This window comes from Tachypleus tridentatus, chromosome 6 (genome assembly GCF_004210375.1).
Source record: "Tachypleus tridentatus isolate NWPU-2018 chromosome 6, ASM421037v1, whole genome shotgun sequence".
Lineage (NCBI taxonomy): Eukaryota > Metazoa > Arthropoda > Merostomata > Xiphosura > Limulidae > Tachypleus > Tachypleus tridentatus.
Window position 1 is genome coordinate 60,836,018 of NC_134830.1, and position 26,659 is coordinate 60,862,676.

Below are 26,659 nucleotides of genomic sequence, written 5' to 3' on the forward strand. Positions count from 1 at the left end.
GGGCTCGGGCCCTTTGGTGTGGACATTTTCGGCATTTCACTATTATATCGATCATGGTTTTCTATTTGTTTTTTACTAACGATGGATTCGGAGCACGGTTTTGTGCACCAGTGCCCAGATTCGTCTCTGCTCTTACTTTCTTCTTACCAAAGTAATTCTGCTTCGATATTAATTATTTTAACAGTTTACGTTATTGAGCAAATATGAAGATGCTAAGTACAATACACATAATGAAAATTTTTATACTTTGGAAGTCAAAATCTACAAATTAGCTTTATTAGTGTTGATAGGCTTAAGTTTGCAACGAACACTAACACAATTTAACTTATCGTTGTCACTCCACAAAACGAACAACTTATCTTCGTCGGAATAACCTCGTTAATTACAGAACTCAATTAACTAACTTATTAGAAAACTCAATTAAGTAATATCGTTACTTTAGACTCAGTAATGAATAATAACATATTTTAGCTTAACTCGTATTTTATGCTCTTTAAATCGTTTCTTAATATATCAAGAAGCATCTAGAGTCTAGACAATAAGCTAAGCCTGTCATGCTGCATAGAACGTCATTTGACCAAAAAACAGTTTAAACGTCTGAATTGAAAATAACCCAAACGAAAACAACCGACAATAGTATCATGAATATCTTACAACATAGAACGATTATAATTTCTAAGGCATTTGTTTTATTTCGAATTATAAAATTATTTGCCGTTGCAATACTTCCGATGCTCATGTCGAAAATGTGGTCAAAATTGTCAAACGAACTGAAAATTATTCTGGAGTGAAGTTGTTTGTTTGGAATTAAGCACAAAGCTACACAGTTGGCTATCTGTGCTCTGCCCACCACGAGTATCGAAACCCAGTTTCTAGCAGTGTGAGTATGAAGTGAGAATCCCACTAGGCAAATAAAAGAAACATAACACATACACGTGTAGTAGCCATGTATGGTTTCAATGACAAATAACAATTGATGAGATAGATCATCGTTTGGTTATACGTTATCTAACTGGTTACGACTGCCCGGCCTGGTTCTTTTGTTAGCGAGCTTGGATCCTGAATCCTTGTGTACGTAGTTCGCAAACAGTTGCCTTAAAAACGCGCTCCGCACTTCAGAACGAGGGTGCATTATAGCAGTGACAGTTAAATTTCTCTATTCAGTTATATAAGAGTTGTCGAAAAGTTGGTAGTGATTACAGTTGTCTAATTGCCTTCCATAAGATCTATCAATTCGAAACTAAGGACCGGTATGTGCGAACAGTTCTTTGAAGCTTTACAATTAGAACAACATAATTTCTTCCAGTAATACTTATTTTTTATGACTGGGTTGTAACGTTGTTGTGTAAATTTTGTTTATAAAAAATTGGCTTTTAGAAAGTTGCTTATTACATTTTGCATTGTACAATCAGAGATATTTAGAGAAAGTGAACGGATGTAGTTACGGTTCTGAGTTCTTTATATCGTTCAACACTCAAGTAGTTTGTCATAGCTTTTGAGTAAAAGCAACTTATTAAAAAAATATATTTTTGTCTAGTTTTCTAACGAAATCAAAATGTACGTTTTGTTTGCACAACTAAGGAAGCTTTTCTTGTTCCAAAGTGTAATTATTATACGATAATTTAACCTGATGAAAGTGTTCTATTAAATCTAATATATATAATATTGTGATGCATAGTGGCCCCTTGTATCATCCTATACCTACTTGATATCACTTTGTACATATTTGTTCTCGTGTAATCTAATATAAAGCGTAGCTTTTAGCTTAGTTTTAGGGCTGCACTTGTACATGATTGGGCCAAGTGAATTTGACAAAGCATGCTGTAATGTATTTTCGAAACCTTATTCTATTATTTCTGTTTATTCATTTTGACTGTCTTTGTAACAACATTTGTTCTAATTTTTTCAGCTTTTTTACCTTTTTTTTTACGATTTACAGCCGACAAGAGTGACTCCTACACTGACTTAAATAAATTATTATTAGAAATATGTTAACGAAAAACAATCAAGTTGAAGCTTTCTCAGTGTATAAAATAAAACTGAAGATTAAATTCAGGTTTACGTAGTATATTTTTTTAAAGGAGTATGTCACACCAAGATTTTCGACAATTTAAAACAGTTATAGAAAAACTAAATCAAATTATTTAAAAATTTTTAGCTGAAGCTAAATATCATTTAACAAGCTTTTCTTCTAAGTTTCGCGCATTTAATTAAGGATGTAGTTGTTTTGGATTAAGCACAAAGCTACACAATGAGCTATCTGTGCTCTGCCCACCACGGGTGTCGAAACCCGGTTTTTAGCATTGTAAGTCCGCAGACAATTCGATTAAGTATATCTACTATGAGAAGGAACAAATCAGCGGAGCGGGTGTCAAATGTTTTAACTGCAATAAATGCTTTCTACATAGAAAAAGGCCTGGCATGGCCAAGCGTGTTAAGGCTTGCGACTCGTAATCTGAGGGTCGCGGGTTCGCATTCCCGTCGCGCCAAACATGCTCGCCCTTTCAGCTGTGGGTGCGTTATAATGTGACGGTCAATCCCATTATTCGTTGGTAAAAGAGTAGCCCAAGAGTTGGCGGTGGGTGGTGAAGACTAGCTGCCTTCCCTCTAGTCTTACATTGCTGAGTTAGGGACGGCTAGCGCAGATATTCCTCGTGTAGCTTTGCGCGAAATTTAAAACAAACAAACAATGACCTGTTTAACAATATCCGTTTTATACTAGCTAAATTCAACGCGATGAAATTAAATGAATAATGTTAGATTTGAGTGATAAACAAGCAATATTATGCGAACGAACATCATATATTTTATCACATACATTATGGCGTAACATCACCTGTTTCGGTTCAGTTAAGCACTAAACAATGTTTTATTTGACGCCTGACCCTATATTAATTTAGTTTATAATTTAACATACTCCGTTTTATCTCACATAGCAATATCATTCATTTTATGTGGTCCACCTACACAACTATTTTAGTTATATTAATGTGTACCTATTTCATTTCAATTAACTACATAGCGTAATTTTCCATTTACACATTAACACCGACTATCATGCAACACGGCTTGTCGATCCTCTGTATATTACCCATCACCAAACATCAATTTTATCTTTGAATTGTCTTAAATAATAACCACAATCTATACTTGTCGTTGATTATCTGTTGTCACCGCTTTTTGTCTCATCTATAACCACCAATTATGATATATATACTTCACTTAATTTTACAGTCTGACATAATCCATTTAGGCCAAGTGACACTGGTCACTTGACACTTTCATTTGATGATAGTTATTATATCGGCATTTGAAAGTGTTCAGTGATGAATATTCCCAAATAACAATAGTGTTTGAATATATCATGCACGTTTCTTAATTATTGAGTTTTGCAACGAGGATGAAGGAGTCTGAAATACTGCAAGGAATCCGATTGTATAAGCAAGCTGTGAGGTAATTTAAAGTATTTAGTACGTGTATATACATTAAAGTGGTTTGTTTGTTCTGCATTTCGCGCAAAGCTACACATGAAAAGGAAGATGAAAATATTTATTCTGTTTACATAGCGGTATACAGTTTACACATGGACATCACAACAAATATTTTGCGGTTTCTGTTGTATTAGTTGAAAATATTAACCTTTTCCTCGAATCTCATAAGCGAAAGAAGTGGGAGCAAATAATTATTATATTTTTCATTAGTTTGGTTTGTTTTAAATTTCGTGCAAAGCTGCATGAGGGCTGTCTGCTCTAGCCATCCCTAATTTAGCAGTGTAAGACCAATGGGAAGGCAGCTAGTCATCACCACCCACCGCCAACTCTTGGGCTACTCTTTTACCAACGAATAGTGGGATTGACCGTCACATTATAACGTTCCCACGGCTGAAAGGACGAGCATATTTGGTTGACGGGGATTCGAACCCGCGACCCTTGGATTACGAGTCGAGCGTCTTAACCACCTGGCCATGTCGGACCAAACAGGTCGTATGTCATCGAATGACATATAACAAATGATGTTAGGTCGTTAGCTAAACTATACGAGTCGAGTACTTTAATCACCTGGCCATGCCGGGCCGTTTCTTTAGTTAAAATAAAACAAATAATAGTGATTTTTTCTTTATAGAGGTAGCCAATAAACCGTAGCTGACCGGATACTTTGCGCACTACTTTCAATGGTTTTCCATTATTATCAACAATGTAAAAAATAATTTTTTTCTGAACCCGGCAAAAACCTTTCGCATATATTTTGATATTATACATTATCAAGACAACTATTTTCCAAAATGGCAGGTTTATTCTAAATAATCCCACCCAAAGTTAAATATGAGCATAACTCGTGCATTTTGTTTTGTACAAACATATATATTTTCCATGGTTGTGTGAGAGTTTTGTCGTTGCTTCCGGTAATATATTTCTCTTTGTTGTACCAACCGGAAAAACCTAACCATTCTTTAAAGCAGACACATTTCCTGTATACAGATATATATAAGGTTTTATATCTTTGTAGTATTCTGAATTGCATTGTATAATTAAACCTATTCTCTGTGCATATTTACATGTTTTGTGTATTATTTGTAAAATATTCAAATATTTTAGATATAACCTTGTTGAAATGTCGAATTATCTTAAAGCCAGTTCACTTACATTTTTGTATCATAATGAGAAATGTGTTTAGAATGAAAATTTGCTTTAAAAATGGTTCACATTCGCGTATGCAACTCATGTTGCGCTTCAAACACTTGTCCTTTGAAACTGTTTGACTATCAGTGAAATAAAGAAATCACGTATTTATACATTATAGAGATTAAATTATGCTAATATGCCTACAGTAAAACATTTTTCATACAGTTCCATTTTGGGTCCAATAAATTTATTTAATCATGTTTAAAATTTTGAAATAATTGTATTTGAATAGTAACAGCAATATTTAGCAAAAATAATTACATTTATAGCCTAAAACAATTTAAAGTTTAACTTTGTATATAATCCCTTGTCTTTACGGTTTTATCAGTTAGTTATCTTTCTCAATGAAAACATTATATTTATACTTACAAATGCTTTAGGTAAAATCTTGATGAAATTTTGGATTCTATTTTCTTTACCGCTGTTAAAGTTTGTTTTTTTTAAACAGTGTTTACATTGGTTGCAAGAAGAAGTTGTTCTTATTATGGCACAACAATCGAACCTTCGTTCATTAATTGTGTGATGCAAGTTCTCATATTCCAAAAGTTATGCTTGCAAAAATAGGCTTAACGTGAAAAATACAACATATTAAGCCTAAATTGAATGTCTCTACAGATAAAGAAGACTTACCTTATTATGATACAATTGTACAAAATTTATTCCAAGTTAGTTAAGCCAGATATAAAATTATTTTAAATAAGTTACTAAAATATGGTTGACACTTAGCAGATATTATTTGAAGTCAATCGTCATATAATTCAACTGTTTTTTGTTTTGTTTTTAATGAAAGTATTACTTTAATCAAAGCTTTGCGAGAATGTTAGACCACAACTTATAATATTAAGCGTTATATTGAAATATTATGATTATTCTTCGAGTAATTAAAACTGAAAATAGTGATTCTTAAATCTTGGAACAGTTGGTTAGAAAGCTAGTAAAACAAACAAACAAACATTATCTCCAATTTCAAAATGCACAGTTATTGATTATTCAATTTTAAAATGGACAAACATATTATCCAGTGTAAATTTCATTTCGATTTAGGAAAGTAGTATTATTGAAATTCATACATTTAAGAGGAAATGTGTGATTATTTAATATCCGTCGGCCTACAATAAGTACTTATTAGGCTAAAACACAGACATAGGTTTTGACGGTCAGTAGAATTATTAACATATGATCCAAATACAGGAATCGCAGGGAATAGAAGTCGCATTTGTGAAGAAATTAAAAAGGGCAATACTCGAACCCGTAACTTTGCTTTTTAGTTCTTTAGGTAAATTATAATGTTGGTTTGAATAGACGTATACGATTCTAAGGCATGTGATTGGCGGTCAACATTGGCATGGGAATCAATACAAATGAATTAGGCACACTGAAAGATTATGAAAAAATTGAATAGTGTAAGCATAGTCAAGATCACATAAGTAAATAAGGCTTGACAATAAACCATATACAATATTTGTTGGTCTTTATTGGAATAAGCGATTTTGATTCTCGTACACTTATTGATATGGGTGTAGACGAATAATCAAACACTAAAAAATAATCCAGTTGATAAATATTATAACACAGACTGTAAAACACTTGCAGAAAACTTATTGTTTGTCAGGATCAAAATGCCCTTCTGAAATAAACATCAGAACAGATACATAGCAGAGGTAATGAGAGAATCATAACTTCTACAACGACTAGACTTGTTTCCTTTAACAAACATGATAAACGAACCCTTGTTCTACAACTAGTTATAAGAAGCAAACATTCATACGGGAAATTCTTTTACGAAATAAAATGCCAGTCATTTATATAAATTTAAGATGTTCAAATTTTCAAGCCTTTTGAAAGGCTGTGCAATGAAAAACTCGCACTATAAAATAAGTCGAATCTGTTATATCTCGCTACAGCCAACAGTAAGTAAAACATTAACTAAATCCAACTTAGTTACAATCATTTAATTAAAAGAACTAGATACTTTTGTTTGTTGGCAGAGAAATAAAAAAAAACACAAAATAGCATTATTTTACAAACAACGAACTAAAAACGTGCGGCATATAGACAATCATAATAATCAATAATTCACATCATGGCCAACAGACGGTGTTAAAATGTGTTTTGACAGTCTACATTTGTATTGACTGTTTTAGGAGTCAGGTCCTAACAACAGGTCGTAGAACGAGCCATAAGCTCTTTAATTTGGGTGACTGCATCATAATCAAGTTCAAAATTTAAATTCTAGACAGAAACATTAGCTGTTTTGTTAACATTATAATAAGTTGTAGTTATATGTTGAAAAAAATACCATTTAAAGCATCAGGTGGCGACTCTATTTTGTTTCTTTGGTTTGAAAATATTGGTTTATCGAAGCAATTCAACGACTTGTTTATACACTATATTAATTTTGCAGCACATACACACACACGCGCGCGCTCACGCACACACACATACAAAAACAATGGTCTTTGTACAATCTTTGGAAGTTTACTGGCAATGACTATTTTTCCCTAACAGCATTTTTCCCGTGCCAGTAAACAGTCTGTGCTACCTGTACCAAAATACAGGTGAAGACAGCAGTTTGTCAATAGAAGAAATAAAAAAAAAGGTTGTGGTTCGTTTCTACAACAATGAAACACAGTACAATTTATCTTTCAACAGATGAATATCACGTACAATACTCATTATTATACATAAAGTCACGAATTCGTTATTTAAATAGGAACTCTCAAATCCTCGTGAAACTTGTATCCTTCTTCCACGTGCAAGTAGCATGCTATAAACTGAGCCCTTCAATGAAAATAGCGATTATTTCTACTTAAGCTGAACCTCTTTTAGGTAGTGACATTGGTCTTCTAAACTACATTATTGGAATCTACATGGCCTAAGGAATGTCGCTGTAGCGACTGACATGTAAGTTTACTAAACTACTTGGTAAGTCACTTATCCCTCGTGAAAGTTTCCCCCTTCCCATTTTATTAGCAAATCATACATTATCTTCCAGCTATACAATTTCTATGATATCTAATATTTACATATCTACAATTCCACTTCTCCCTTGGAGTGAAAACAGTTTTTGGTTTAATAGTGTACATCATTCATTCAGTGGTTTTTATTATATAACAGCGCCATCTGCTAGTACAAAGTAATTACATCAGAAGAAAGGAATTTAATTGTCGCGTATTTGTCGTTTTAAACGACAGAAACAGTGCGGTATTCATGACAAACCTTCTCCACTATCGAAAAAAGAATTTCTTTTAAAATTTCTTACTGTGATATTTTGTATATTCAAACACGTGCTGTGTTCAACAGAGAAAAATATCAGCAAATATATAAAAAAAGTGTTCTATTGAAGATATTTGATATTTCTTTTCGAAAGTTGCAAATTAGAATCCAAATAAAAAGGTTATACTGACAAAAAAAAAGTCGCAGGTTATCTTCATGGTTTCACATTGTGCTGCAATGTTGTAGTGAGAAATATTCTTGTATTTCTACACTCACATGGAGTAAAGATACACGGAAGAGTAGTTATTTTGTTACGTATACTATCTGAAGATGAGTCTTCCATATAAACCTTTTTTCTTATTCTCCTTTTTTAAGATTAACTATTACAACTGACAAACGGTATCTGTTGAATGTCTAACTCATGCAGTTAATTCGAGTTTACAACCAGTAATCCGTAATCGTATTATAAAATGTCATTACTAATTTTGCATCTGTGTCCTTTTACAAAAATATTGAATGTAACGTTTGTTTGGACTTAAAAGCTATAGAAAGCAAGCTTAATGTCAAGAAAGAGATTTTTCTCTTGTAAACTAGTTTAGCAAAAAAAAATTACTTCTAAGATATATAATTAAGTTTTCTGGGGTATACACTTAACTTTAAGAGGTAAAATTGATATTATATATATTCTATAACAGCACACACTGTTTATTGTCCATGAATATTTTCTGTACGGATATATATGTATATATAGCATACATTGCAAGAAATTTGCTGATTAAGTACGACGTTGTAAAAATTAATACTTATTTAATACAAATAACATAATAAGTTGTATTTAATTATCGTGGACCGTAATGTGTGTAACTTAATGCTGTGTGGTTACTTGTGTCCTAGAACAGTTAGTTCTTGTAACCCAAACAGATCCCAAAGTTACGTAAACATAGAGGTCATTTTCTACAAAATGTAATGGTTCCACTTCCTGTGACAGACTTTTTTATTATTGTCGTAGTTAGTCCTAACTTAGGTTATTGACGTTCGTATGTCAAGTATAAAGTCGAACCAGTTTCCGTGTTCACGAGAAATGGTTTCCAAATATATTTAACACCAGTTCTTTCAGAGACCAAAGATGAACAGACATTTCTATGAACTATTAATTATGCAATTGCGCCAACATTTGCTACAACAAACTGATTTATACATAAATATTGTCGCACATGTAAATAGTGAGACACAGACAGTAGTACTGATGAAAACTGTCCGTTACTTTTTCCCTCGGGGGAAAAAATAAAACATAACAGTATTGCTCTATGAATATTAAGAATGGCTGACAAGATTTTGCTAAATTTCTTGAAATGAAGCAATGTTTAGCTCTATATATGCAAGCACATAAGGAAACACGAAGCTACTTTAACTCTATTGTCGTTGTTTTAAACGAACAAAATAACTATCACAGTATCCACCTTCAACAATGTTCACCAAGTTTAGAGGCCCAGATATGAAGACCTGTGTGCTCTTATAAATTAATTATTTTCATGAAGTTCATTAATTGGAAAATCCGTTATCTTTGGATGCCGATTGTTGCTCCGTTGCCAATGGTAATAACGTGCATGGTGGATGTACATAATTAGGATTTTTCAAATCGACATTCTGTAATTGAGAAAAAAAAGATAGTTACTGTTTTTTTTTAATTAATTTCAAAGAGATTTTAATGTGTAATTACTAGCAAAAATAAAAAGCAATTATAGATTAAAATAAAGTTTGACAGTAGATAGTCTTAATGTAAAAACAAGGGTTGAAGAACACATATTTTGTAACGTAATTCTGAATATTTTTTAGAGTAACCAGTAATTTTAACTCTTTTTAAAAGTATTGCATTGTGTAGGAAAATTAAGCATTTTGTATCTTAAACAACATTAAAATATATATTTTTTAATATTGTACTCCTAATGAACACTGTGGGTCCATCTTTCGAAATCGCCAAGTTTCATCTTTTTTTAAAAAATGTTATTTGCGTATTAACAATTTAGTATTTGTTAAAATAATACATTATTTCCTAAAATAAACGCTCCCTGAAGTTTTACAAATACACTAATATTATTTTATAGAAACTATTTCGAAATATAAAAAGTTTCGTCATTGTTACTCTCGATCAGATATATAATTTTACCATGGCAACTTAATGCAAATGTTAACAAAAATTAATTCTATGTTTAAATGTTAATGGGGAAAAGTTAAAAATCATGCGCAGTTATCCACTTCATCAGTATACTGATGCTCAGGAATAAAATTAGTTATTTTTTTAATAGTGCGATTTTTAAAAAGTGACGTAAATTAATAAATCGTCGCATTTGTTCTCCATTCCTAATTTAGCGGTGTAAGACTAGAGGGAAGGCAGCTAGTCATCATCACCTACCGCCAATTCTTGGGCTACTCTTTTACCAACGAATAGTGGGATTGACCGTCACATTATAACGCCCCCTCGGCTGAAAAGGCAAGCATGTTTGGTACGATCGGGATTCGAACCCGTGACCCTCGGATTACGAGTCGAACGCCTTAACCAGGTGGCTGTTGAGAGTTGGATGTACCATTTCTGAATTGCATATCAGTTCGTCATTAAATGCAACACACATGATCGAGATAAACCAGAAAAGGAAATAATATATAGCATTTTCATTTGCAAAAAATAAAAATAAGGATAAAAATAAAAAAACTACTAAAAAAAGTACCTGTAGACAATACAATATTTCAATACACGCACTATCAGTATTACGTACTTCAGATATGGAACGTTGTGGGAGTGTTTGGTGTAATACAGGAATAACCAATGACCTCAGCACGTATTTTTCCATCATCTTCCTCTTTTGACGCCTCCTGTTAGAAAACTAGATTCGTTAACACGCACAGATGAACAGACTCACATTGTTAAATAGCATCACATTAAAAAAAAGCAAAAATGAAAAACAAAAAGCCAATTCTGTAGTTAAAGTTATACTAAAATTTTTTTGCGGTATGAAACTAGGTGGGTGGAATTGGGATTTTCAACATGCGTACGTGTGAGTAACAGGCAGGTCAGAAACCCCTAGGGCTCAGGTATGGCAGTCCATAATTTTGAACTCCTAACCAAAGGGAAGGTATACAGCACCACTAAAAATGTGAACGAAATCGAGCCATCTACTGATTTGTACAGAGTAAGACGTGTGTTTCAAACTTGTAGAGGTCGTTGCTGATTGAGGTACTAACAGTTTTAAACAATGGACTAAAGGTACATTAAAATTCAAGTGTACGCAGCGCACCGTGCGTATCACAGCACAAAGGTTCCGACAGACCACCCAGCCCGTGTGAATGAAGCCAAGAATGGATATTACGGCGATCAATCACGTTCAAGCCATGCCTGTTACAGCATACAAAGGCTTGCTACCTAAACCGCTAACTGCCCGATTTCACAAGTTAACTTGTAGAAGCACATTTTCGACCCCTATCGTCAGTTTAGGTGCCGTTCTTTAATAAAACTAGTGCTTTCTGCCACCGTAGATGGTACGTGAGGTAAAATGTTGAACTGCATAATTTCGAGTGTTAATTATGTATATTCATCTGTTGAATGATTACATACCTGAAATAAAATGTGACGCCCGTATAGAATTCACTTTTCCCAAGTAAGAATAACATACATATATAATGTTTACGTTACATTAAGAAGTCTGGTGCTAAGCAACTGTCCGATTCATATAACTGCAATATTTCAATTAATTATCAATAGACCTGTTTGTTTGTTTGTTTTTACCAATGGTGATTTTCGAAAAGTGTATTATACATATTTTTATCTGGAAATTTAACTGAGATTTTCGATCTCTGTGTGATTCGGAAAGGCGCAATGAAATATCTAGGATGTTCAGTAATTCAAATTTTGTTCAAATTCATGTTTTTTTAAAACAGTTATCTTAATGTTTTAGGAGGTTTAGGTTATTGTTTAACTGACAGTGTTATAAAACTTATATTTATTTGTTTAAAAACAAAATGTTTTCTTCAAAATTATATACACCGTGAAAACAAACAAAAACAAAAGAGTTAAATATTCTAAAGCTGTTATAATACTTGACTTTATTGAAAAACAAAACATTTCGTGAGCAGTTCTCTACCACCTTGAAATTTTGTATTTTGTCTATTAAATAATTTTAACTTTCACCATTCTAAATTTTATATATACAATGTTTATTAACAGAAATACTATGTGTAACACATACCTTAAACACATACAACATACAATGCAGATGATAACAGTCACTATAGCCAGTGCTAGACCGCCTGCAATACTTGCTGTTTTACTCGTGATATCTCTGTCTTTGATGGCTAGAAAAACAAGAATAATATATAATCAGGCGCAATAAGATTATATTGTTGAACATTATATATTGAAATAACAACTTAAAACGTGCTTGAAGTTTCACATAATAAAACTAAAGAATAAACTGGAAATACGGATAACCACTACAATAGCTTTTCTAATTTAACTATTACGAGTTAAAATGTATTCAATAAAATAAGCTAAATTTTAACGTTGATTTTTAATTAATAATGGTATTTTTAACTTGAAGGGTACCTTAGGCTAAACTTCCGTTAACGACGCTAAATCTCGACCAGAGCCATCTTTTATTTAGGCCTTTAAAATATATAGAAGGTAGCCAATCAGAAGCACCCGCTGCAATACTGACGATCACAGCTGTAACGCCACCATAGCTGAAAGAGCGAATCTTGTTCGTAACATATTACAGTTCGAACCTTGAGCCTTCTGAACTGCAGTACGTTACACACCTGGCTATGTCTAGCCCCATACTATTCAATGATAATAATATCTACAAATATGCTCAGACATTCACTACATAAACAGACAACTAAGTTCTTATCGAGGAAGTAAACATTATCGGACGTGTGCATAAGTTTTTCAAGTAAACCCCTACAGAAAGACAAGCAAGAATCGGATAAGTCAGTTTTTCTAAATAAATAGGTATTGAACATCATCGGATAACACTGCACTGATAACATGTATTTGAGTAAGCCTTCCACGCGCACACGTTGGGATGAGTCCTTACAAATACATAAACTAATAAATAATATGAACTTATAAAATACATAATTTTATAATATTAACGTACACTATCGCCACAGACAGTTGCACTCAGATACGTTTCTACAAACTCACGAGCTTATGAATATTTTACTTCAAGTCTCGTGAAGACAGATGCCGTCAGAATTTCGCCCATTATGTCTTGAGCATAATGCCAGTATTTAAAGAAAACCGATTTTACAAAGAAATTTAACTAAAGTAACATCCTTACCATAAGACCCATCTAAGTCTTTAAACTCGCATCTTTGTCCCATATATCCATCTGCACATCTGCGAAAGAGAGAAAAACAACAAAAGTCAGTATTACGACCCGACGAGAACAGAGAATTTGTAAGGAGCTTTTACACTATTTACCTATACAAGCATGGAATGTAATACGTGTAAACCAGGTTATTTGAGTGAAAGTAAAACTTGTTATTATTATTTTTTGTTTTCCGTCGTGTGAACTGGAGTGGTGCACAATTTTAAAACAGTATAAAATTCTTTGGATAAAACTCCTGTTGCTTTGCACATCTCTTAAGTTTAAACACCATTTCTTAAGCAGAACGTCGGTACGGTGGTTTAAAAAAATACAACCACTATCTGGTTACTTAACCTGACAAAAGGAAGCAGTTATGAAAATCGTTTATTTAATCAACAGGAAAGTTCGAAAACAGATATCTATCTACTTACTCGCAGTTGTATAAAATAGATTCTCCTATTTTCACCGAGAAACATGTGGCTCCATTCAGACAGTACCACTTAGCATAGGCTTCTGGACAAGCATAAGTTTGGAAGGTGATGTTTGGTCTTGAGGTGGTAGGCATAGTTGTCCTTGGCTTTGGTGTTGACCTGGACGAACAGGCTTCTGTCTCGAAAATAAGATGGTGTAAAATTGATTAGATTCTTACATGAATGATTTCTTCAAAAGAAGTTTTAACGTAACTTTTTAAACATTTGTTTGTTTATTTAGATTAGATACAGTCATCGAAATTTGATAACTTTGAATACACTTTGACTTCATGTAAAAATCAGATCGGCAAAGTTACTTTGGTTATGCAATCATTGCAAAGTGTACCAAATGTGTTTGAACTACTTCTACCTCAAGATAAAACTAGAATAATAAATCTGTTCTGTAATGATAAAACTATACTGTCTGGTTTAGAACTACTTCTCTACCTCAAGATAAAAATAGAATAATAAATCTGTTCTGTAATGATAAAACTATACTGTCTGGTTTAGAACTACTTCTCTACCTCAAGATAAAAATAGAATAATAAATCTGTTCTGTAATGATAAAACTATACTGTCTGGTTTAGAACTACTTCTCTACCTCAAGATAAAAATAGAATAATAAATCTGTTCTGTAATGATAAAACTATACTGTCTGGTTTAGAACTACTTCTCTACCTCAAGATAAAAATAGAATAATAAATCTGTTCTGTAATGATAAAACTATACTGTCTGGTTTAGAACTACTTCTCTACCTCAAGATAAAACTAGAATAATAAATCTGTTCTGTAATGATAAAACTATACTGTCTGGTTTAGAACTACTTCTTTACCTCAAGATAAAACTAGAATAATAAATCTGTTCTGTAATGATAAAACTATACTGTCTGGTTTAGAACTACTTCTCTACCTCAAGATAAAACTAGAATAATAAATCTGTTCTGTAATGATAAAACTATACTGTCTGGTTTAGAACTACTTCTTTACCTCAAGATAAAACTAGAATAATAAATCTGTTCTGTAATGATAAAACTAAACTGTCTGGTTTAGAACTACTTCTTTACCTCAAGATTACTTTGAAAACTACAGGGTGTTTGGAAAGTCACTGTGCAGTTTGAAAGCAGCGATAACAGCATTCATTCAGTCTATTTCAAGCCAGCAACTGATAGCGGTGTTTAGAAACAAAATAAGAAGGATCCAAGCCTGTATTGATGCCAACGGGGGTCACTTTCAATATTGTTTATAATTGTCATTCATATCTACCTCTTGTATTCTATATTGAAACATGTCTGTTAATAAATATATAAGTGCACAGTGACTTTCCGAACACTCTATAGAACAACACGTCTGTTTTGTAATGATAAAAACGAATTAGAAACTTTTTTTAGTTCCTCTAATATGCAATTTACTTCGCCATCTTTCTCCAAAAGGTGAATTTTATCAGTTAGAGCTGTCTCTTTTGTTACTTATTCAAATCAAAATTCTTGAATACTGTATAACGCTTGAATGGAAGTACTTTAGTACTGTGTACACCAGTGCACACTGAATGATCAGTTTCTTCGTACGTGTAATAGTGTGAATGAAACTACAGCTTCAACAAAGCAGTGGTACTGGAATTGTAAGTAACTGATCTTTCCCGTGTGTGACCATCATGCATGAAACTTTATTTTTTTTCAATATCCTGCAGATTAATTTTCTTACTCTGTTATTTAAACATCCGCTCTACCACTCACACACGCGACTACCTCAAGGTAGAAAGGAAATAGCATGTGGAGCAGGCAGTATATTGCTTTAGCTGGCGCTTTGTTATGTTAAACTAACAATGCCCATTAATGAAAATTAATAAATTTATCCAATGCTCAGAATCAAGGAGGAAGATGTCAATCGGATTTTATGGGAGGGACGAATATTCATCATAAATAATATAACAATCAAATAAAACATTCCGTATACTATGATATAATCCATAAATTTACTGTCGACCATTTAAAGTATGAGGCTTCGGTGGGGTTCAGTATCCACTGTAGGGATTATGACAAGTGGATTAGACCAATATTAGCAAACAAAAAATAAAAGTGATTTGTTTGTTTTATAATTTTTACGTACAATTACAAAGGGACTAGTTACGAATAGTAGTCCCTAATTCTGAACTGCCAGATTGGAGGTAAAAACAACTAGTCAAGAGCAAACATCGCCAATACATAGGATACTCTAGTCTGGCGAGATAGTGGGTGGATTTGGCCGCCATCATTATAACGTGTTCATTTCTCAAATGCGAAATACAATTTTTTGCGGTAACAAAACGTTAAACCTCTAATACTTGAGTGCGATGAAGGTTTAATGCTTTGTCAATAAGCTACAAATCTTGTTGGATTAGCAGCGCAACGTCTTAACAAACATAGTTCAACTTTTCCTGTTGCTTCAGAAAAGACTCGTTTTCTTTCGAAACGTTCATTTTGGCAGTACATATGGAAATAATTAAAAACAAACAAACAATGCATTTGGAAATTCCCATGTAACAAAAACTGGCATGTGTACAGCAGGTGAAAAGGCCAACCAGGGGTATCTAAACCCGGTTTCTTGCGTTATAAGTCTGTAGACATGCCGCTGTGCCACTACTGGGTGGGTGGTTCATAGATGAAAAGCGTTAGTTACCTATAACCTAAAACAATTCGCACAGAATTGTTAAAAAGGCAGGACTATTTACTTTCTCGTAATAACATAATTCATTCTTAACGATACTTTTGCCAAATTTGCTCATGTAAGCACTCTTGGATTTTAGTGGGGGGACTTAGTTGAGTGTATTTAATATAAGCATGGAAAATAATACATCTAATTGTACATTTACACATGTTTACAATTGTTTATGTACGTAAATTTTATTTTTTTTATATACCGAACGCAATGCTTGACGATATGATTTAGATCTAAAACTAAGACTGCGAAGTAGGCTGAACCTTGTGTGGTGTTTGTTACAATTCAGGTTGAAAATCACCATTTACAGCGGGGGTGCACAAATAACGACTGGATGTAATTCTAGTGCCAAAGTTCTTTTTTTTTTGCTGTATATATGCATATAGAGAAATATTATTTCTTCAAGGATGTGTAATATATACGTGGATACGCGCGTATAACTGTAATGCATGTGGGTGTAAATGTATTTTGTATATTTCAAGTCTTTAGTGTTATCACGTGACTTCCTTTTTCTACCAGATATTTAATCAACACTTTTCGCTGGAAACAGATCCAACGTAGTAAGATATGGAACTTATTTATTGGGTGAGTTTTGAACAACCCAGTCTTTTTTTCTCCGAATATCATAACGCTCCAAGAGTTATTTTTGTCATCAATAGAAGTTTGAGAATGTGTTTCTGTACAATCAGTTGTAAATCAGAGTCATATCAAAGCGAAAGATGACGTAACTCATTAATGTAAAAGAAGACAGTGAAACATGACGTATTCTGACTGAAAAAGGCTTGAATTAAAATGTAACTATTTAAAAACCTGAAGACTGGGGTGCTTGCTACCCACGGTCTCGGCATGTCACTGGGTGGGTTCTCTCGTCTGGGACTGCGTCAATAGCTCTTTTCACACTGTTTACGCCCTTGTCTGCTCATCACCACGGCATGTAAAAAAGGTACACCCGCTTTCTAGATCCCACTCCAAATTTAGACACAAAGGTAAAATAATATGGTGCTCAAATAGACACAAATGTTTCTTGTATATTGACCTGTTTTTCCCAATTCTTTAAACCCTAACTTCTGTTCACTAATGTAAAGAATGGGTGCTAACAATATTTATCTGTTAAAAAGACCATCTAATCACTCGCCCCATCGATGTGACAGCTTATGGATTTACAACACTAAAATCTGGGGTTCGATTCCCCAAGGTGGGCACAATAGATAGCCCAACGAGGCTTTATTTTAAAACAAACAAATCTAAACATTTAATTCTACCATTATATGAGAAGATTCTGAACCTCATATTAACAATCATCAACTTGACGAAATAAGATAGCTGATAATTTCAAATAGATTAACACAAGAGGTAATATAGAAATTAATTTCCACGTCCTCGACGAAAGGTAAAAATATTCCCTAAAACTTTTACACACCAACGCTTTCATTGTAAACTAGAATCACTGTATCTGAACTTTCAAAATGTGTTTGTTTATATATATGTATATACGAGTCGAGTGCCTTAACCACCTGGTCATGCGGGGCCGTGAAATATTAAGCAGTCAAATTATGAAACGTAGGATAAATTTTTAAACGAAATACTGAAATGTATATTCTAAAATCTAAAATAATATTTAAAAACGTATCTGAACTTTTAAAATGTGTTTGTTTATATATATGTATATACGAGTCGAGTGCCTTAACCACCTGGCCATGCGGGGCCGTGAAATATTAAGCAGTCAAATTATGAAACGTAGGATAAATTTTTAAACGAAATACTGAAATGTATATTCTAAAATCTAAAATAATATTTAAAAACGTTTACCAGTAAAGTAAATATTAAAAATATTATTTGTAGTATCTGTAATATTTTCAAAGGTAACATAAATCAAAAAGGGACTAGTATTCAGACGTGTATCCATGTTGTATGTTTCTGAAAGGAAAGTTGCATAAACAGTGTTTTTATACCAGATTAACTGCCGTTCTATAAATCTTTAAGCACTTAGACTAAAAGTGCGAAAGACGCTCACCATCTAGTGGATACAATTGAAACTACTGCGCGAGAAGACGTATTGTTAAGTTTCCGTGACCAAATGTCTTTTAAACACCAATGAACGTGAAAACTGAATAAATTGTATTTTCTGTATTCACTAGAGGGAGTTGGGAGGTCACGCTTGGGTAAGATTTGCCAGGTGACCACCACGTGCCTAGCAGGGTTCCCTCACCTGCTTAAGGCTAACAGTACTGACCAGTCAGAAAATTTGCCATCTGTTCTGTTATTCTCTACTGTTGATGTACTGTAAGTTTTCCCGGAATTGAATAAACAACATTCACTTTTAGCAGCTGCAGTAGCCAGTAGGCGTAGGAGAAAAGTAGCCCATAAAGATGTGTAATCGACTACCTGCATGGAAGAATTAACCAATCAAGTCTGTAAACACATCGCTGAAACGTGTAAACCACCATTCAGGGAGCGCGATAAATGAGCCAAGTAGATCAAGGATATGGCCAGGTGGGTTAAGGCGTTCGACTCGTAATCTGAGGGTCGCGGGTTCGAATCCCCGTCACACCAAATATGCTCGCCCTTTCAGCCGTGGGGGCGTTATAATGTTACGGTCAATCCCACTATTCGTTGGGAAAAGAGTAGCCCAAGAGTTGGCGGTGGCTGGTGATAAATAACTGTCTTCCCTTTAGTCTTACACTGCTAAATTAGGGACAGCTAGTGTAGCTAGTCCTTGTGTAGTTTTGCGCAAAGTTTAAAACAAACCCGAACCCAAGATCAAGGATCGTGAACTCCTCAGAAATCGAAATATTTGTGGGGGAGACACGATTGAAAGGACTGTTAATCTAACTGCAAAAAGCAATGCAGTAATTTAATTTTCCAAAGAAATCGTTGGCAAACAGCTCTAAGAAATACTTAAAAATAAAACGATTCAACCATTCTCAAGCGGTCCGCAGGTGCTTGGTACTGTGATGACCACACGTTTCGGTACATTACGAGGATCTAACACAGCATTTGTATTTCAGAATTATAAGCAGTTTGCGGTATTCACTGAACAACCTCACTAAGGAAAGATATAATTTTTATTTTCGAATACATTTCTAACACAGACTCCGGAAGCAAAATATGCATACTGGTTCATGATGTGTGTGTATTGTTAGAGGTGAATCAAGTTTTACGGATGAGCCCCGATCTTGGACAGATAGAAACTAAGGGGTTCAGAAAGCTTGTTCCCTTAAAAAATAAGAGAATGTTCTGATGCCTTGGGGTTCAAGATATAAAAATAATCAGGAGTCATTTCCCCAACCCCGTGGCTCAGAGTCAAGTCTGATGGCTTATAACGCTAAAAATCGGCCCTCAATACCTGAGGGGGCAGAACACAGCTACGTAATTGTATAACTTTGCGCTTAACAAAGAAACAAACAATGATTATCAAAAAATAAACAGAAGAGAAAAACGTATTTGATGGGAAGTTATTTAGTTTAATGAGAAGTCTGCATTACTTATTTTATTTTTCACTTTAACCTCTTTATTTTATCTTTTTGGACTCTATCTGCATCTATCAGATTTATTTGAAAATGTTTATCTTTTTATATTGAATCATTCTTTTAATCAAAAACATAGTTGAAGTCATAAATGTATCGAAGTTCATGGGGACTGAAATGAGTGCAACTCTTTGTACTGGAGATGGCAGCTCCCTCCCCAGTTCTGATGTCTATGCAACCCTTTTTTTTTAGCGAGAGAGAAAAAATCGTCTGACGAGAAGAACGTGCCCGACAGCAAAAGCCTTTTGTCTCCACGGACGTATTTTTAGAAAGATTTTATTTTTGGATTATTACGAAAATTCTTATGGGTCTTAGGAAAGTATTTGGTAACGCCTCATATAAAACAGACATTTACTGTAAATAGTGTACAGGGTATAGTCGTGTAAAATGTATCTATTTCGTTAGATGTTCTTCATTATTACAGATACGACTTACTTGTAAACACTTCGATCCCAGTTGCTTTATTTGCTTTTTTCTTTTGTTTTGAGATCGTATAAATTAAAAAGAACACTGCTTACTTTAACCTTGCTAAACAGCTGAAAAGCAGCTTTCCTGCTAATCAGTGAAGCCCTCTAGTGACTCAGCGGTAAGTTTGAGAGCTTATGATGCCGGAAATTTGTTTTCGATACCTGTGGTACATACGACACAGTAAGTTCTTTATGTAGGTTTGCGTTTAACAACAAGCAAGCAAGTCAATCAGTGAAAACAGCTGTAATGTAGTTGTCATTGTTCCTCTGTAAGACATCCTCAGTGGACTCAGCAGATAGCCCATGTGGCTTTGCTATTAGAAAACACACACAACACTGTAAGACGTATGATTATTAATGGCTAAATATTCATATTATATATCTTAAAAAAATCGTTTCGTTTGTAGCGCAAAGCTGCACAATGGGGTAAGTGCACTTGACCAATGCCCACGGGGATCGAATCCGGAGTTCAAATGTTACAAGATCGCAGTCGGAAAAAGTTAGTTAAAGAAATAATCAAAACGCTATAACCGCACAGAAAAACAGATTACAAGATATATACATGGTCATAAAATATAACACACATGATTTTATAGGGATTGATTTTATGATTTTTTTATGGGAAGTAAAAGCTGTAGTACAAAAATATTGTCGTCCTACTTGACTTGTTATCATAACATCTAACATGTGTATATACATATATATATGTATATGTTATTTTAAGAACTTAACCGTGTTTATGTATTAAATAGCTGTTATGTACTAGTCCAATCGATCTACGGCTCGGCATGGCCAAGCGTGTTAAGGCGTGCGACTCGTAATATGAGGGTCGCGGGTTCGTATCCACGTCGCGCCAAACATGCTCGCCCTTTCAGCCGTAGGGGCGTTATAATGTTACGGTCAATCCCACTATTCGTTGGTAAAAGAGTAGCCCAAGAGTTGGCGGTGGGTGGCGATGACTAGCTGCCTTCCCTCTAGTCTTACACTGCTAAATTAGGGACGGCTGGCACGGATAGCCCTCGAGTAGCTTTGTGCGAAATTCAAAAAAACAAACAAATCAATCGATCTTGTATTGGTCTACACTAGTAGCTTTTCCGCTTAACAACAACAATCCGCACTCAATAATAGAGAATCGAGTTCGGTCTCCCTGTAAGTAGTTCAAATACACAATTTCCTTAAACTAAACATATTTTGCAAACTATGATTTTGCGTTATATATACATTGATTTAAGTGTGTGAAAAACAATTAAATACGTATATACAATTAGGCGATGTAGAATATCATTCTTTCAGAACTATGTCATATTCTAAAAACAAAAACACATCATATTTCTTACAAGGGTTTGTTTTTGGCTTTCTACGGAACATCATGCCTGAAGGAAGAGAGGGTGGGTTAGCAGAGGTTGACAGGGCACGACGAACCACATAATTTCCTATTCATAAGCAATGGTACGAATGCTTTGTGGGCTGAGTATTGTACTGGAACGCGCGCACCGGTATACTGAAGCCCACCTCCGCAGTCGCTAACAAAGGATACTGCAGGGCTTTTGACGGTGGCGGTGCACGCGCCACGAGGCACAAGCAGCATTTGTTGCGATTGAGCGCCGTCGCATGATGGGAACAAGAATAATGGATAAAATCATCATTTCTTCTTTGTAACCGAGAGGTACTGGCGAAGTAAAACCCGATACCGTACAAAATATGACAACAATGAATACAATACGTCCCTTCCCTGGCGTACACTGCCGTCGAACGACAACCTTACTGTCTCAACACTGTGTAAGCATTCAAGGATTTCAGCCCTGAGCATCATCGTGGTTTTTACCATTGGCTCATCCACACTAGGCCTAACTGTGAAATTAGCCATGTTATTTACTTTGCAAAATCAGATTTAAATGAATTTCACGCTTTACCAATATTTATTATTATTATTAATAGAAGCATATTAGCGTTATTTACTGCAGCTGATCAAACAATTCTAATAGTATACTGTGATTTCAAAATATTTTCCATACTTAGTGTCTTAAAAATGATAAACGAAAAAAATATCAAATGTTATCAATGATTTTTGAAAAGGTCTTCATAATAAATACACGTATTATAAATTATTTGAACACAGTGTTTAAATCCGTGCGAATTTTGTTCGTTTCGTGCACAGCTGTGAACCCCGAGTCTAATTTGATAAAAGAAAATTCATACATACGCCGTTTGTTTCTTAGATGTCTTCAACATATATTAATTTAAATACCTAATAACCTTTTTTTTCTTCTTCTTGTGTACAACTTTTGGAAACTCGTTTCGAACGCCACCTACAAGTGACGCCTATTCTGGCTGTCTTCTATTCTACCTAGACCGACTGACCGTAACAAAATTAAACGAATATCACACTATGAACTCTTTACGCTGTATAGAGCAAGATAAAAACAATCATTTCTTGCTCAATAGAATCTAAGAATCAAAGAAGCCTTCTCAAACTTTAATTAAGAGGTAAAAGTCTACGTTATAAGTAGATGTAAACTATAATAACAAATATGGAGCAACTTATACACTTGTTACTCTAATTCAAGGAATTAAATTGTGGAAATAAATAATTAAAGAGCATGATGATGGTTCCTCTTTCGATTTATTCGTGTCTTAAAAACAAATATCAGATATAACACGCAGATTAAAAACTAAGAGTTAAAATAGGCATCAGTAAGTGTATTTGATGTAAAATGAAGTGGGATAAATATGGCGCCTATATTAAAATAAAATAGTGCTTAAAATATTGATCCGCGTGTGTGTATATGTGTGTGATGTGGTGTATTTTATCTTACAGCAAAGTCACATTAGGCTGCCTTCTATAAGCACTGAAGGGAATCGAACCTTTGATTTTAACGTTGTAAATCTCCTACTACGATACAAATATTGATGAACAGAGAAAGAACAATTACTTTGAAACAGATAAAAAATAATAAATATCTAAGTGCAAATGTGTGTTTGTTTTTTATAGCAAAGTTACATCGGACTATCTGCTGAGACTACCGAGGGAAATCGAACCCCTGATTTTAGCGTTGTAAATCCGTAGGCTTACCGCTGTACTAACGGGGGACTAAGTACAAATAGTTTGAATAATGTTTATTAATAATTAGATACAGATATAAAATACAAAATACTAATTATATGATGTGTATATACATACATACATGTGAACAAGCCGAAGCGACTGCCTTTTTTTTTTCTTCTTAAATAAAAAAAGAAAGAAAAAAAGGATTGACTAACTCATTCACAAAGTCGAGACACCAAGTTATGCAGCATCCCGAAAGGGCTCCCAAAGTTCGTTCTATATTTAGTCTCTACTCTCACCGCTGCGGAGCCTATACTTAACAACAACAAATGGTTTGATAGGTTAGCTCCTTGTCCAGCGAAGAAAACCTATTATTGGTGTTTTAATAATACAACAAATACGTACTGATTGCCATAATTTATACTACTAACGTGAAATAGGGCTACATCATGCTAGTGGTGCACAACCTTTTTATGGTGTTTCCCCTTATAAACATGGGTTATGTTACGCTCCCCCCCTACATCCCGTAAAACCTACCTGTGTATATATCTATACCGTACATGTCATTTACTGATGTTAATTGTTGTTACTATATTACTTAACATTGGTAATATCCGAATGATATCTTTTATAACTTTTTATTTTATTTTTAACTTTGTATTTTGATATAATTTTTATGCTCCTATAGTCAGGGTTACGCGCCTCCCTAGGGGGTGAGCCCACAGTTTGTGAGCCACAGCTTTATGCTATGAAATATATGATCTTGGTTGCTGTGCTTTATAATGAATTCTTGCATAAGTCAATCTCAACATAGGTACGACTAATACAAGAACTTGAAGAAAAACGTGCTAACGAATATATCTAATACATGTTGTTATTTCCATTATAACTTTCTTATTTAAAACAAACTATTATTAATTTAAAGCTCAGTTTTCATATTTTTAGTTTATAAAAAAATATTTTTAAAATATGGGCAAGCGATTACACAATATACTTTATACAATATACCATATGGCCAGCTGTTAGCCATGAGGAAGTCCACGTGTATCCCACTGTTATTTCTTCGAAAGCAATAACCTATGAACTCTTCTCATTAGTGATCAGAGCCGGAAATTGTAGGCATTCCAATGATAGTGTTATGGAAACATATCCTCTCTTCAGTATCACTGGCTACTTATCTGTGCCATACACGGTGTAAACATGATTAATGTGAATCGAACATGCTGTAGTTAGGATTAACGTGTTTTTTTTTTTTCCATCTTAAACACGACGATGTTTAAGTCCTCGTCGACATACGATACTATTTGTCATAGACTTAAAAATTTCTGGAATGTTTCTCGTGGCCTGCAGCACAGAAAACCTTTATTACATATCTTATAGGGTCCTGAGTTAAACAGGAGCAGAGAAAGGCTGTGTTGTAGACTATTTATATATATTCCTGAGATGAACAAAAACAGACCTCTTATATAGATAAATTATTCTAATATTCCTCAGACATTATTGAGACATGTATTTCAAGTTCACACATATCTATCATCTATAATAGAAGTTCCATTTTTCGTGTTCCGGACACTTTTGTTCTAAATTTCTCATCTTATGCATCGATCATCACCAATTTTCAATTATAACCTACGTCTCAGTAAACTACAAACATGGTGTTTCAGTTGTATAACTGCTGAAACCTTGCAAACTCCTAGAACAGTTTGGGAGCCTACGTATTTTAGGTACCTTGCCTTTTTATATATTTATGCGAAAACTAAAGTTTTAGTTCTCCACTGGTGCAGCGGTAAGTCTATGGATTTTCAAAGCTAAATTTTGAGGCTCTATCCCTGTCGGTTGACTCAACAGATAGCCCGATGTGGTTTTGCTATGAGAAACACGTGCGTATTAAAGTTTTAATTTTCAAAACATTTTACGAATAATCATTTATTTGATAATAATATTGAATAAAAACACAAAGAGACAATGCTTGATCGCATAAAACGAAGCATTGGATATTAAAGAATCCAACCTCATTATTCGTACGTTTTCTGGAAACTAATATTTTTTTACTAGGCGGATGGATCATGGTTACCACAACAACACAGCGTAACGTGAGCGTATTTGTTGGTTAACAACCATTTTCCGAAGTAACAGCGTTAACTCCCTTTGTTTTCGGTATACATTTTGGAACCACCCAAGCAGTGTGCAAATCATATTACTGTAACATACGCCATGTTTAAAACTGCAATATTTTTTTTAATACAAGGTTTAGTGGATATATTAAATACGTAAGAAATAAAGACAAGAAGATAAAAACAAGGCACGTTACAGCGAGCTTTTTGCAGTGTACGAAGGCCACGCGCTGCAAATCGCTAACGATCAAGTCATTTGAGCAGACGAGGTGAAGATGAGCGTGCGTTACCGTGGAGACACCGGATTAACCTTTTTTTTTTTTTTTTAAAGCACTTTTGATCTTCGCGATCTGATGTAGAAATTTTGATGTTGCTATGAGTTTGAACAACGAAATTCACTGCCGTGAATCACAGAGTCAGTGGCCAATCATTGTATTTCCGGCCCACGGTACGGTCTGTCGGTTTGTGTTCATGCAACAGATGGGTGCTGTTCTTATTTCTAGCTCATAATTACCGACATTTTTAAATAGTTTACTGCACAAAGCTGTCGCGTTCACAAGATGAACTAATCTGTATTTTATTTTTAGGGTTAAGCTTTTGCAAAATGTTTTACATTTTCTTGAATTATTCTCAGTGAGATAAATGATTTTCGAACAATATTTGTATAATTATGGTTATTTATGAATACATACATTTTGTCATCATGTTGTGCAGAGTTTACTTTATAAAACCGTTTGTGAAGAAAACATACCACCAAATAGTAAAATATCTAACGTGTGATCTTAACCGCTCTATGATGTAACATGCAAACAAAAGCGATGTTACTGAGGAATAGTGTTACGTACAGTAAGTACACTATCACAAGAAAACAATATATAGTTGTGTTACTAAAAGTAACTTTACGTGCAATACATTAGGGCAAGGAGAAAAAATAGCAGTGTCATTAGGGATAATGCTACGAACAGTACGTTGTTCAAAGAAAATTGTTTGTTTGTTGAATTTCTCGCAAAGGTACACGAGGGCTATCTGCGCTAAACGTCCCCAATTTTGCAGCGTAATACTAGAGGGAAATCAGCTGATC

The 26,659-nt window shown here is 34.1% G+C and overlaps 1 protein-coding gene and 1 long non-coding RNA gene across 5 annotated transcripts in view; one reads left to right on the plus strand and one right to left on the minus strand.

The window, feature by feature from the left end:
• The window catches only part of LOC143252651 (uncharacterized), a 46,343-nt gene that overhangs the window by 1,553 nt on the left and 18,131 nt on the right, over positions 1 to 26,659 (minus strand). Inside the window, exons 3-7 of one of the 3 annotated variants that reach the window (XM_076505124.1) lie at positions 13,693 to 13,867; positions 13,232 to 13,290; positions 12,140 to 12,245; positions 10,625 to 10,769; positions 6,138 to 9,545 (exon numbers count right to left, since the gene is read on the minus strand). In XM_076505124.1, coding sequence (XP_076361239.1) covers positions 9,441 to 9,545; positions 10,625 to 10,769; positions 12,140 to 12,245; positions 13,232 to 13,290; positions 13,693 to 13,867 — 590 coding nt within the window. In that variant the 3' untranslated portion in view covers positions 6,138 to 9,440. Of the gene's footprint in view, positions 1 to 6,137; positions 9,546 to 10,624; positions 10,770 to 12,139; positions 12,246 to 13,231; positions 13,291 to 13,692; positions 13,868 to 26,659 lie in introns of those variants that run through there. The other 2 variants (XM_076505123.1, XM_076505125.1) reach the window with 2 other exon arrangements.
• Positions 1 to 26,659, plus strand: part of LOC143252652 (uncharacterized) — a 105,728-nt gene that overhangs the window by 273 nt on the left and 78,796 nt on the right. The window lies entirely within an intron of this gene.